Source organism: Salmo salar, chromosome 17 (assembly GCF_965601325.2).
Source record: "Salmo salar chromosome 17, fSalSal1, whole genome shotgun sequence".
In the NCBI taxonomy this organism is placed as follows: Eukaryota; Metazoa; Chordata; class Actinopteri; order Salmoniformes; family Salmonidae; genus Salmo; species Salmo salar.
This window is the reverse complement of record NC_138307.1, coordinates 68,952,413-68,965,386: the sequence shown is the minus strand read 5'-3', so window position 1 is coordinate 68,965,386 and position 12,974 is coordinate 68,952,413. Positions and strand designations below refer to the sequence as shown.

The following is a 12,974-nucleotide window of genomic DNA, read 5'->3' as shown; positions in this document are numbered from 1 at the left end:
CACTGGCTGACCTTATGTGTTAGTATTCACTGGCTGAACGTATGTACTAGTATTCACTGGCAGACCTTATGTATTAGTATTCACTGGCTGACCTTACAAGTTACTATTCACTGGCTGACCTTATGTAGTATTATTCACTGGCTGACCTTATGTACTAGTATTCACTGGCTGACCTTATGTACTAGTATTCACTGGCTGACCTTATGTGTTAGTATTCACTGGCTGAACGTATGTACTAGTATTCACTGGCAGACCTTATGTATTAGTATTCACCGGCTGACCTTACAAGTTAGTATTCACTGGCTGACCTTATGTAGTAGTATTCACTGGCTGACCTTATGTATTAGTATTCACTGGCTGACCTTATGTGTTAGTATTCACTGGCTGACCTTATGTAGTAGTATCCACTGGCTGACCTTATGTGTTAGTATTCACTGGCTGACCTTATGTACTAGTATTCACTGGCTGACCTTATGTAGTAGTATTCACTGGCTGACCTTATGTAGTAGTATTCACTGGCTGACCTTATGTAGTAGTATCCACTGGCTGACCTTATGTGTTAGTGTTCACTGGCTGACCTTATGTACTAGTATTCACTGGCTGACCTTATGTAGTAGTATTCACTGGCTGACCTTATGTAGTAGTATTCACTGGCTGACCTTATGTACTAGTATTCACTGGCTGACCTTATGTACTAGTATTCACTGGCTGACCTTATGTGTTAGTATTCACTGGCTGACCTTATGTGTTAGTATTCACTGGCTGACCTTATGTGTTAGTATCCACTGGCTGACCTTATGTGTTAGTATTCACTGGCTGACCTTACATGTTAGTATTCACTGGCTGACCTTATGTAGTAGTATTCACTGGCTGACCTTATGTGTTAATATTCACTGGCTGACCTTATGTGTTAGTATTCACTGGCTGACCTTATGTATTAGTATTCACTGGCTGACCTTATGTGTTCAAGAGCTTCTTCTTTACTGAGTTCTCGGGTAACAACTCCACACGATCTGGGGGCAGGTCTCTGTACACCTAAACATTGATGGATATCTGTCCCTGCTAATGACTCCTCCTTGTGTACACTGGAATAACCACTAACACAGCTTATGACTTATACCGGGGAAATAAGCATTTCTATGTATACAGCATGTATGAGAGCTGGTCATTTATTAACGTAAAACCAACAGGGAGTACAGTGAGGGAAAAAAGTATTTGATCCCCTGCTGATTTTGTACGTTTGCCCACTGACAAAGAAATGATCAGTCTATAATTTTAATGGTAGGTTTATTTGAACAGTGAGAGACAGAATAACAACAAAAACATCCAGAAACACGCATGTCAAAAATGTTAGAAATTGATTTGCATTTTAATGAGGGAAATAAGTATTTGACCCCTCTGCAAAACATGACTTAGTACTTGGTGGCAAAACCCTTGTTGGCAATCACAGAGGTCAGACGTTTCTTGTTGTTGGCCACCAGGTTTGCACACATCTCAGGAGGGATTTTGTCCCACTCCTCTTTGCAGATCTTCTTCAAGTCATTAAGGTTTCGAGGCTGATGTTTGGCAACTCGAACCTTCAGCTCCCTCCACAGATTTTCTATGGGATTAAGGTCTGGAGACTGGCTAGGCCACTCCAGGACCTTAATGTGCTTCTTCTTGAGCCACTCTTTTGTTGCCTTGGCCGTGTGTTTTGGGTCACTGTCATGCTGGAATACCCATCCACGACCCATTTTCAATGCCCTGGCTGAGGGAAGGAGGTTCTCACCCAAGATTTGACGGTACATGGCCCCATCCATCGTCCCTTTGATGCGGTGAAGTTGTCCTGTCCCCTTAGCAGAAAAACACCCCCAAAGCATAATGTTTCCACCTCCATGTTTGACGGTGGGGATGGTGTTCTTGGGGTCATAGGCAGCATTCCTCCTCCTCCAAACACGGCGAGTTGAGTTGATGCCAAAGAGCTCCATTTTGGTCTCATCTGACCACAACACTTTCACCAGTTGTCCTCTGAGTCATTCAGATGTTCATTGGCAAACTTCAGACGGGCATGTATATGTGCTTTCTTGAGCAGGGGGACCTTGCGGGCGCTGCAGGATTTCAGTCCTTCACGGCGTAGTGTGTTACCAATTGTTTTCTTGGTGACTATGGTCCCAGCTGCCTTGAGATCATTGACAAGATCCTCCCGTGTAGTTCTGGGCTGATTCCTCACCGTTCTCATGATCATTGCAACTCCACAAGGTGAGATCTTGCATGGAGCCCCAGGCCGAGGGAGATTGACAGTTCTTTTGTGTTTCTTCCATTTGCGAATAATCGCACCAACTGTTGTCACCTTCTCACCAAGCTGCTTGGCGATGGTCTTGTAGCCCATTCCAGCCTTGTGTAGCTCTACAATCTTGTCCCTGACATCCTTGGAGTGCTCTTTGGTCTTGGCCATGGTGGAGAGTTTGGAATCTGATTGATTGATTGATTGCTTCTGTGGACAGATGTCTTTTATACAGGTAACAAGCTGAGATTAGGAGCACTCCCTTTAAGAGTGTGCTCCTAATCTCAGCTCGTTACCTGTATAAAAGACACCTGGGAGCCAGAAATATTTCTGATTGAGAGGGGGTCAAATACTTATTTCCCTCATTAAAATGCAAATCAATTTATAATATTTTTGACATGCGTTTTTCTGTTCAAATAAACCTACCATTAAAATTATAGACTGATCATTTCTTTGTCAGTGGGCAAACGTACAAAAAGTGGTTTTTGCCACTAAGTGGTTTTCTTACCTATTTTCTTGTGACCTGTAAAGTAGTGTTGTTATGCTTCTGATTTAGTTGAAATAGCTGTTCCAGCAACTCTATTTTACTGAATAACTTCTTTAATTGAATAGATCTTTCTAAAATCCTCCTCGTTGGCTTTGGATTTAAATATAGGCGTGGGAGGTGTTTTAGAATGTCCTTGGGTAGTCAGTTATTCATAGCAACCAATCCATTAAAAATCCAAGATGTTCAAAAGAATGATGAACCTATCCCAAGGCAAAGTCCATGGAATGACATACCTAACGACATACAGTGCATTCGGAAAGACTCCTTGACTTTTTCCACATTTTGTTACGATACAGCCTTCCTTATTCTAAAATTGATTACATATTTTATTTTTGTATCAATCTACACACAATAGCCCATAAAAAAACTTTTAGCTAATTTATTTAAAAAAAACATTTTTAAAACATACCTTATTTACATAAGTATTCAGACCCTTTGCTATGAGACTCGATATTGAGCTCAGAATCATCCTGTTTCAATTGATCATCCTTGATGTTTCTACAACTTGATTGGAGTCCACCAGGGGTAAATTTAATTGATTGGACATCATTTGGAAAGGCTCACATCTGTCTATATACAGTAAGGTCCCACAGTTGACAGTGCATGTCAGAGAAAAAAACCAAGCCATGAGGTGGAAGGAAGAGCTCAGAGACGAGTCACAGATCTGGAGAAGGGTACCAGAAAATGCATGCAGCATTGAAGGTCCCCAAGAACGCAGTGGCCTCCATCATTCTTAAATGGAAGAAGTTTGGAACCACCAAGACTCTCTTCCTAGAGCTGGCTGGATCGAGGCAAAGATGAACGGGGCAAAGTACAGAGAGATCCTTGATGAAAACCTGCTCCAGAGCGCTCAGGACCTCAGACTGGTGGCGAACGTTCACCTTCAAACAGGACAACGACCCTAAGCACACAGCCAAGACAACACAGGAGTGGCTTCGGGACAAGTCTCTGAATGTCCTTGAGTGGCCCAGCCAGACCCCGGACTTGAACCTGATCGAACATCTCTGAAGAGACCTGAAAATAGCTGTGCAGCAACGCTCCTCATCCAACCTGACTGAGCTTGAGAGGATCTGCAGAGAAGAATGGGAGAAACTCCCCAAATACAGGTGTGCCAACCTTGTAGCGTCATACTCAAGAAGTAATCGCTGCCAAGGTGCTTCAACAAAGTACTGAGTAATGGGTCTGAATACTTATGTAAATGTGATATTTTACATTTTTTATAAATTAGCAAAAATGGCCAAAAAACTGTTTTTGCTTTGTCATTATGAGGTATTGTGTGTAGATTGATGAGGGGAAAAAATATTGAATCAATTTTAGAATAAGGCTGTAATGTAACAAAATTTGTAAGAATTCAAGGGGTCAGAATTTTTTCCAAATGCATTGTACCTAATGACATGACCTCCATTAATTGGTACAAATTTAGCCCAGTTTTCATGGCTATAAAAGATCCCGAAGTCTGCATGCTTAGGCCAGTTTGCCTTCAACACAGACTGTCTGATACCACCTGTATGGGATATGTTTTACCTGTCTCTCTCTATGGGACATATTTGACGGAGGAGTGTCTTATCGCTGATGGCACTTTCCATCACTTTCTCTCCTCAAATATCTGGTTTCACAACAGAATATGTTCCTGACAGCCCTATGAGAAGGAGGGGTTGTGTCAGTGTGAGACTAGACTGGGACAGAGCCAACCTGCCAATGAGACTTTAATACTGTGTGTCAGGTTTCTACCAGTCTATCTACTGTAACAGTAATGTACATACACACACTTGGCAGCTCCATTGCTTTCTCCTTTTCACTTGTCTTTATTATTTCTCTGTGTCTCTCTCTCTGTCTATCTGTCTGTCTGTCTGTCTCTCTCTCGCTCTCTCTCTCTGTTTTACTCTCTCTCTCTGTTTTACTCTCTCTCTCTCTCTCTCTCTCTCTCTCCCTCCCTCCCTCTCTGTTTTACTCTCTCTCTCTCTCTCCCTCCCTCCCTCCCTCCCTCCCTCCCTCCTCCCTCCCTCCCTCTCTGTTTTACTCTCTCTCTCTCTCTCTCTGTTTTACTCTCTCTCGCTCTCTCTCTCTCTCTCTCTCTCTCTCTCCCTCCCTCTCTGTTTTACTCTCTCCCTCCCTCCCTCCCTCCCTCTCTGTTTTACTCTCTCTCTCTCTCTGTTTTACTCTCTCTCGCTCTCTCTCTCTCTCTCTCTCTCTCTCCCTCCCTCTCTGTTTTACTCTCTCTCTCTCTCTCCCTCCCTCCCTCCCTCTCTGTTTTACTCTCTCTCTCTCTCTCTGTTTTACTCTCTCTCGCTCTCTCTCTCTCTCTCTCCCTCCCTCCCTCCCTCTCTGTTTTACTCTCTCTCTCTCTCTCTGTTTTACTCTCTCTCGCTCTCTCTCTCTCTCCCCCTCCCTCCCTCCCTCTCGTTTTACTCTCTCTCTCTCTGCTCTCTCTCTCTCTCTCTCTCTCCCTCCCTCCCTCTCTGTTTTACTCTCTCTCTCTCTCTCCCTCCCTCCCTCTCTGTTTTACTCTCTCTCTCTCTCTCCCTCCCTCTCTGTTTTACTCTCTCTCTTCCTCTCTGTTTTACTCTTTCTCTCTCTCCTTTATTGTATTCCTTGTAATCCTCCTGGTTTCCTCTAAAACACATTCTTTATTTTTCTCCTCCATCTTGCCCTCTCTTGCGTTCTCTTCTTCTGTCTGTCTGTCTGTTTGTCTCTCTCTGTCTTCCCTTGTCTCTCTCTCTTTCTTCCCCTGTCTCTCTCTCTTCTTCCCCTGTCTCGCTCTGTCTTCCCCTGTCTCTCTCTCTCTCTGTCTTCCCCTGTCTCTCTCTCTCTGTCTTCGCCTGTCTCTCTCTCTCTGTCTTTCCCTGTCTCTCTCTCTCCCTGTCTCTCTCTCTCTCCCCCCTGGTATCAGCTCTGATGACTCCCGTGCTAGTTCTGGCCTGTCCATTCCCAGCTCAGCAGGGGCCTTCTCAGAGACAGCAGGGCCAGCCGGGTGTTCAGACCTGGGCTTGGACACCACCGTGGAGCCCCTGGATGTCTCCTCTCTGGGACACAACCTGGACATGCTGAAAGGTGACTCACCCTAGCTCAATCTCCTCTCGTTTTGACCAATGACTGGCTCCCTCTCTGTATCTGTCTCTGCCTTTCTTCATGTCTCTCTCTCTAGCAGGTGGACATTTTGTCATGACACTTATTGGGACTGGTTCTGATACCTTCCTCTACCTCATAGAACTGTGTTGGCTAGTCATCAATCTGTTTCTCTCTGTTCCCTCAATACCTTCTAGTGTGTTTATCTTGTTCTAGATGTATGATAATCTACAGTTGAAGTCGGAAGTTTACATACACTTAGGTTGGAGTCATTAAAACTCGTTTTACAACCACTCTACAGATTTCTTGTTAATAAACTATAGTTTTGGCAAGTCAGTTAGGACATCTACCCTGTGCATGACAAGTAATTTTTCCAACAATTGTTTACAGACAGATTATTTCACTTATAATTCACTGTATCACAATTCCAGTGGGTCAGAAGTTTACATACACAAAGTTGACTGTGCCTTTAAACAGCTTGGAAAATTCCAGAAAATGATGTCATGGCTTTAGAAGCTTCTGATAGGCTAAATGACATAATTGGAGTTAATTGGAGGTGTACCTGTGGATGTATTTCAAGGCTTACCTTCAAACTCAGTGCCTCTTTGCTTGACATTATGGGAAAATCAGAAGAAATCAGCCAAAATTGTAGACCTCCAGAAGTCTGGTTCATCCTTGGGAGCAATTTCCACACGCCTGAAGGTACCACGTTTATCTGTACAAACAATAGTACGCAAGTATAAACACCATGGGACCACGCTCAGGAAGGAGACGCGTTCTGTCTCCTAGAGATGTGAAAAGTGCAAATCAATCCCAGAACAACAGCAAAGGACCTTGTGAAGATGCTGCAGGAAACAGGTAAAAAAGTATCTATATCCACAGTAAAAAGAGTCCTATATCGACATAACCTGAAAGGCCGCTCAGCAAGGAAGAAGCCACTGCTCCAAATCCGCCATAAAAAGGCCAGACTATGGTTTACAACTGCACATGGGGACAAAGATCGTACTTTTTGGAGAAATGTCCTCTGGTCTGATGAAACAAAATTAGAACTGTTTGGCCATAATGACCATCGTTACGTTTGGAGGAAAAAGGGGGAGGCTTGCAATCCGAAGAACACCATCCCAGACGCGAAGCATGGGGTGGCAGCATCATGTTGTGGGGGTGCTTTGCTGCAGGAGGGACTGGTGCACTTCACAAAATAGATGGCATCATGAGGATGGAAAATTATGTGGATATATTGAAACAACATCTCAAGACATCAGTCAGGAAGTTAAAGCTTGGTCGCAAATGGGTCTTCCAAATTGACAATGACCCCAAGCATACTTCCAAAGTTGTGGCAAAATGGCTTAAGGACAACAAAGTCAAGGTATTGGAGTGACCATCACAAAGCACTGACCTCAATCCTATAGAAAATGTGTGGGCAGACCTGAAAAAGCGTGTGCGAGCAAGGAGGCCTACAAACCTGACTCAGTTACACCAGCTCTGTCAGGAGGAATGGGCCAAAATTCACCCAACTTTTTGTGGGAAGCTTGTGGAAGGCTACCCGAAACGATTGACCCAAGTTAAACAATTTGAAGGCAATGCTACCAAATACTAATTGAGTGTATGTAAACTTCTGACCACCTGGGAATGTTTTGAAATAAATAAAAGCTGAAATAAATAATTCTCATTCTTAAAATGAAGTGGTGATCCTAATTGACGTAAGACAGGGAATTTTTACTAGGATTAAATGTCAGGAATTGTGAAAAACTGAGTTTAAATGTATTTAGCTAAGGTGAATGTAAACCTCCGGCTTTAACTTTGTGTCAAATCGGATGGCCTGTTGTCCGGGCCTCTGGTAGTCTCTATGGGGCTGCCACAGGGTTGATTCTTGGGCCAACTCTTTTCTCTGTATACATCAATGATGTCGCACTTGCTGCTGGTGAGTCTCTGATCCACCTCTATGCAGACGACACCATTCTGTGTACTTCTGGCCCTTCTTTGGACACTGTGTTAACAACCCTCCAGACGAGCTTCAATGCCATACAACTCTCCGTCCGTGGCCTCCAACTGCTCTTAAATACAAGTAAAACTAAATGCATGCTCTTTAACCGATTGCTGGCTGCACCTGCGCGCCCGTCCAGCATCACTACTCTGGACGGTTCTGACTTAGAATATGTAGACAACTACAAATACCTAGGTGTCTGGTTAGACTGTAAGCTCTCCTTCCAGACCCACATTAAACATCTCCAATCCAAAGTTAAATCTAGAATTGGCTTCCTACTTCGCAACAAAGCATCCTTCACTCATGCTGCCAAACATATCCTCGTAAAACTGACCATCCTACCGATCCTCGACTTCGGCGATGTCATTTACAAAATAGCCTCCAATACCCTACTCAACAAACTGGATGCAGTCTATCACAGTGCCATCCATTTTGTCACCAAAGCCCCATATACTACCCACCACTGCGACCTGTACGCTCTCGTTCGCTGGCCCTCGCTTCATACTCGTCGCCAAACCCACTGGCTCCAGGTCATCTACAAGACCCTGCTAGGTAAAGTTCCCCCTTATCTCCGCTCACTGGTCACCATAGCAGCACCCACCTGTAGCACGCGCTCCAGCAGGTATAGTTCTCTGGTCACCCCCAAAGCCAATTCCTCCTTTGGCCGTCTCTCCTTCCAGTTCTCTGCTGCCAATGACTGGAACGAACTAAAAAATCTCTGAAACTGGAAACACTTATCTCCCTCACTAGCTTTACAGTGAGGGAAAAAAGTATTTGATCCCCTGCTGATTTTGTACGTTTGCCCACTGACAAAGAAATTATCATTCTATAATTTTAATGGTAGGTTTATTTGAACAGTGAGAGACAGAATAACAAAACAAAAATCCAGAAAAACACGTCAAAAATGTTATAAATTGATTTGCATTTTAATGAGGGAAATAAGTATTTGACCCCCTCTCAATCAGAAATATTTCTGGCTCCCAGGTGTCTTTTATACAGGTAACGAGCTGAGATTAGGAGCACACTCTTAAAGGGAGTGCTCCTAATCTCAGTTTGTTACCTGTATAAAAGACACCTGTCCACAGAAGCAATCAATCAGATTCCAAACTCTCCACCATGGCCAAGACCAAAGAGCTCTCCAAGGATGTCAGGGACAAGTTGTAGACCTACACAAGGCTGGAATGGGCTACAAGACCATCACCAAGCAGCTTGGTGAGAAGGTGACAACAGTTGGTGCGATTATTTGCAAATGGAATAAACACAAAAGAACTGTCAATCTCCCTCGGCCTGGGGCTCCATGCAAGATCTCACCTCGTGGAGTTGCAATGATCATGAGAACGGTGAGGAATCAGCCCAGAACTACACGGGAGGATCTTGTCAATGATCTCAAGGCAGCTGGGACCATAGTCACCAAGAAAACAATTGGTAACACACTACGCCGTGAAGGACTGAAATCCTGCAGCGCCCGCAAGGTCCCCCTGCTCAAGAAAGCACACATGCCCGTCTGAAGTTTGCCAATGAACATCTGAATGATTCAGAGGACAACTGGGTGAAAGTGTTGTGGTCAGATGAGATCAAAATGGAGCTCTTTGGCATCAACTCAACTCAACGTGTTTGGAGGAGGAATGCTGCCTATGACCCCAAGAACCCTATCCCCACCGTCAAACAAGGAGGTGGAAACATTATGCTTTGGGGGTGTTTTTCTGCTAAGGGGACAGGACAACTTCACCGCATCAAAGGGATGATGGACGGGGCCATGTACCGTCAAATCTTGGGTGAGAACCTTCTTCCCTCAGCCAGGGCATTGAAAATGGGTCGTGGATGGGTATTCCAGCATGACAATGACCCAAAACACACGGCCAAGGCAACAAAGGAGTGGCTCAAGAAGAAGCACATTAAGGTCCTGGAGTGGCCTAGCCAGTCTCCAGACCTTAATCCCATAGAAAATCTGTGGAGGGAGCTGGAGGTTCGAGTTGCCAAACGTCAGCTCGAAACCTTAATGACTTGGAGAAGATCTGCAAAGAGGAGTGGGACAAAATCCCTCCTGAGATGTGTGCAAACCTGGTGGCCAACTACAAGAAACGTCTGACCTCTGTGATTGCCAACAAGGGTTTTGCCACCAAGTACTAAGTCATGTTTTGCAGAGGGGTCAAATACTTATTTCCCTCATTAAAATGCAAATCAATTTATAACATTTTTGACATTTTTGTTGTTGTTATTCTGTCTCTCACTGTTCAAATAAACCTACCATTAAAATTATAGACTGATCATTTCTTTGTCAGTGGGCAAACATGTCAGTGTGCTCAAGGAAGCAGGAGGGTCGAAGTCAGGCGCAGGAGACACAAGTCCGTGAACACACGTAATTTTAATAAATAATCCACACGTTGCCAAGAAAACAGGTAAGGCAGGGCAAAGCAACACAAATTCCCAAATAACAGCCCGCACGCAGCGTAGGGACGCAGCCCAAAACACGCTGCCACAAAACCCACAGGCAGAGGGAAAAACACATGTACCTCAGGACAAACACCTGACGAAAAATAATCACGCACAAAGAACAACCTACACAGAACGACTAAATAACCCTCCCCCACTAATTAACTAATACTAAACAGGTGCCAACTAAACTAGACCTGACCAACAGAAAATAAAAGAGGATCGGTGGCAGCTAGTAGGCCGGCGACGACGACTGCCGAGCGCCGCCCGGGCGAGGAGGGGCGCCACCTTCCGTCGATGTTGTGACAAAACGTACAAAATCAGCAGGGGATCAAATACTTTTTTTCCCTCACTGTAAGCACCAGCTGTCAGAGCAGCTCACAGATCACTGCACCTGTACATAGCCCATCTATAATTTAGCCTAAACAACTACCACTTCCCCTACTGTATTTTGTATTTATTTATTTTGCTCATTTGCACCCCATTATTTCTATTTCTACTTTGCACTTTCTTCCACTACAAATCTACCATTCCAGTGTTTTAATTGCTATATTGTATTTACTTTGCCACCATGGCCTTTTTTTGCCTTTACCTCCCTTATCTCACCTCATTTGCTCACATTGTATATAGACTTATTTTTCTACTGTATTATTGACTGTATGTTTGTTTTACTCCATGTGTAACTCTGTATGTGTCGAACTCTGTATGTGTCGAACTGCTTTGCTTTTTCTTGGCCAGGTCGCAATTGTAAATGAGAACGTGTTCTCAACTTGCCTACCTGGTTAAGTAAAGGTGAAATAAAATAAAAACTGTATGTCTCCTCCCTAGATATACCGGTTATGGATCCTCTCTTTATATATGAAAAGCACACATCTTTCCAAGTATTAGTAACTCATTGGTTGTGTACTTGTTTCTTCCCCAGATCAAGTAGAATCTGGCCACACTCCTGATGCCCCTCGCCACGGCTCCGAGCTTCTCTCTCCGGGCGCCACCACGGCACGCCCAGGCTCCAACGCCAAACCCATCCTGCCACCTATCCTGTCCGGACGCAAGACCCCTGGACCCAGCCCTAGCCCCAAACCCTGAGACAGGAGAGAGAGGGAGAGGAGGGGGGTGTAGAGGTACAGGAGAGAGGGAGAGGAGGAGTGTAGAGGTACAGGAGAGATGAGGAGGAGTAAAGAGGTACCGAAAAGAGATAGAGGAGGAGTGAAGAGGTACAGAAAAGAGGAAGAGGAGGAGTGAAGAGGTACAGAAGAGTGGGAGAGGAGGAGGAGTGAAAAGGTACATGGGAGAGGAGGAGTGAAGAGGTACAGAAGAGAGGGAGAGGAGGAGTGAAGAGGTACAGAAGAGAGGAGGAGTGAAGAGGTACAGAAGAGAGGAAGAGTGAAGAGGTACAGAAGAGAGGGAGAGGAGGAGGAGGGGGAGTGAAGAGGTACAGAAAAGAGGTAGAGGAGGAGTGAAGAGGTACAGAAGAGTGGGAGAGGAGGAGGAGTGAAAAGGTACATGGGAGAGGAGGAGTGAAGAGGTACAGAAGAGAGGGAGAGGAGGAGTGAAGAGGTACAGAAGAGAGGAAGAGTGAAGAGGTACAGAAGAGAGGGAGAGGAGGAGGAGGAGGAGTGAAGAGGTACAGAAAAGAGGTAGAGGAGGAGTGAAGAGGTACAGAAGAGAGGGAGAGGAGGAGGAGTGAAAAGGTACATGGGAGAGGAAGAGTGAAGAGGTACTGAAGAGAGGGAGAGGAGGAGTGAAGAGGTACAGAAGAGAGGAAGAGTAGGAGTGAAAAGGTACATGAGAGAGGGAGAGGAGGAGTGTAGAGGTACAGGAGAGAGGGAGGGACAAGTAGATGCTCTTAAGAGTTGAAAGGTCACACACAGATTGAACAATGATGGACACATTCACCTGTGTGTTAGCTGGTCCAGATGGAGTCAATCATTCACTAATAATATAGTCACAGGATAGAATAATTGGAATGTAAGGACATTACACCAAATATAATGATTCCCTGCTTCAACTTGACTCAAACCGAAACATACATTATAATACATTTAGTCAATGGCATGTGCCAAACTCTTGACTTCTCAGTCTTGCTATTGGGCTCCCGAGTGGTGCAGCGATCACTGCATCTCAGTGCTAGAGGCGTCACTACAGACCCTGCTTCGATTCCAGGCTGTATCACAACCGGCCGTGATTGGGAGTCCCATAGGGCGGCGCACAATTGGCCCAGCGTCGTTAGGGTTTGGCCGGAGTAGGCCATCATTGTAAGTAAAAATTTGTTCTTAACTGTCTTGCCTAGTTAAATAAAGGTTAAAAAAATTAAATATTGACTACATAATCTATTGTTGTTGCTATAACCTGTACTGCAATGCAGAAAGATATCCTGGACAGTCACTCATTAATAAAGATGATTACAGTATAATAAGAGAGATAATTGAGCCGTTCTTCAATCGCTGCCAAAGGGTGAGTTATCTGTGTGTTCTGTTGCAGGGCTGGGTATCTACTGTATAAGGGTGAGTTATCTGTGTGTTCTGTTGTAGGGCAGGGCTGGGTATCTACTGTATAAGGGTGAGTTATCTGTGTGCTCTGTTGTAGGGCAGGGCTGGGTATCTACTGTATAAGGGTGAGTTATCTGTGTGTTCTGTTGTAGGGCAGGGCTGGGTATCTACTGTATAAGGGTGAGTTATCTG

General features: G+C 44.7%; 1 protein-coding gene across 1 annotated transcript in view; it reads left to right on the top strand.

Moving 5' to 3' along the window:
• Nucleotides 1–12,752, top strand: part of lrguk (leucine-rich repeats and guanylate kinase domain containing) — a 49,837-nt gene extending 37,085 nt beyond the window's left edge. The window contains exons 19-20 of the mRNA XM_082963340.1: nucleotides 5,701–5,861; nucleotides 11,216–12,752. Coding sequence (XP_082819466.1) covers nucleotides 5,701–5,861; nucleotides 11,216–11,379 — 325 coding nt within the window. The 3' untranslated portion in view covers nucleotides 11,380–12,752. The remainder of the gene's footprint in view (nucleotides 1–5,700; nucleotides 5,862–11,215) is intronic.
• The last annotated feature ends 222 nt before the right edge of the window (nucleotides 12,753–12,974 follow it).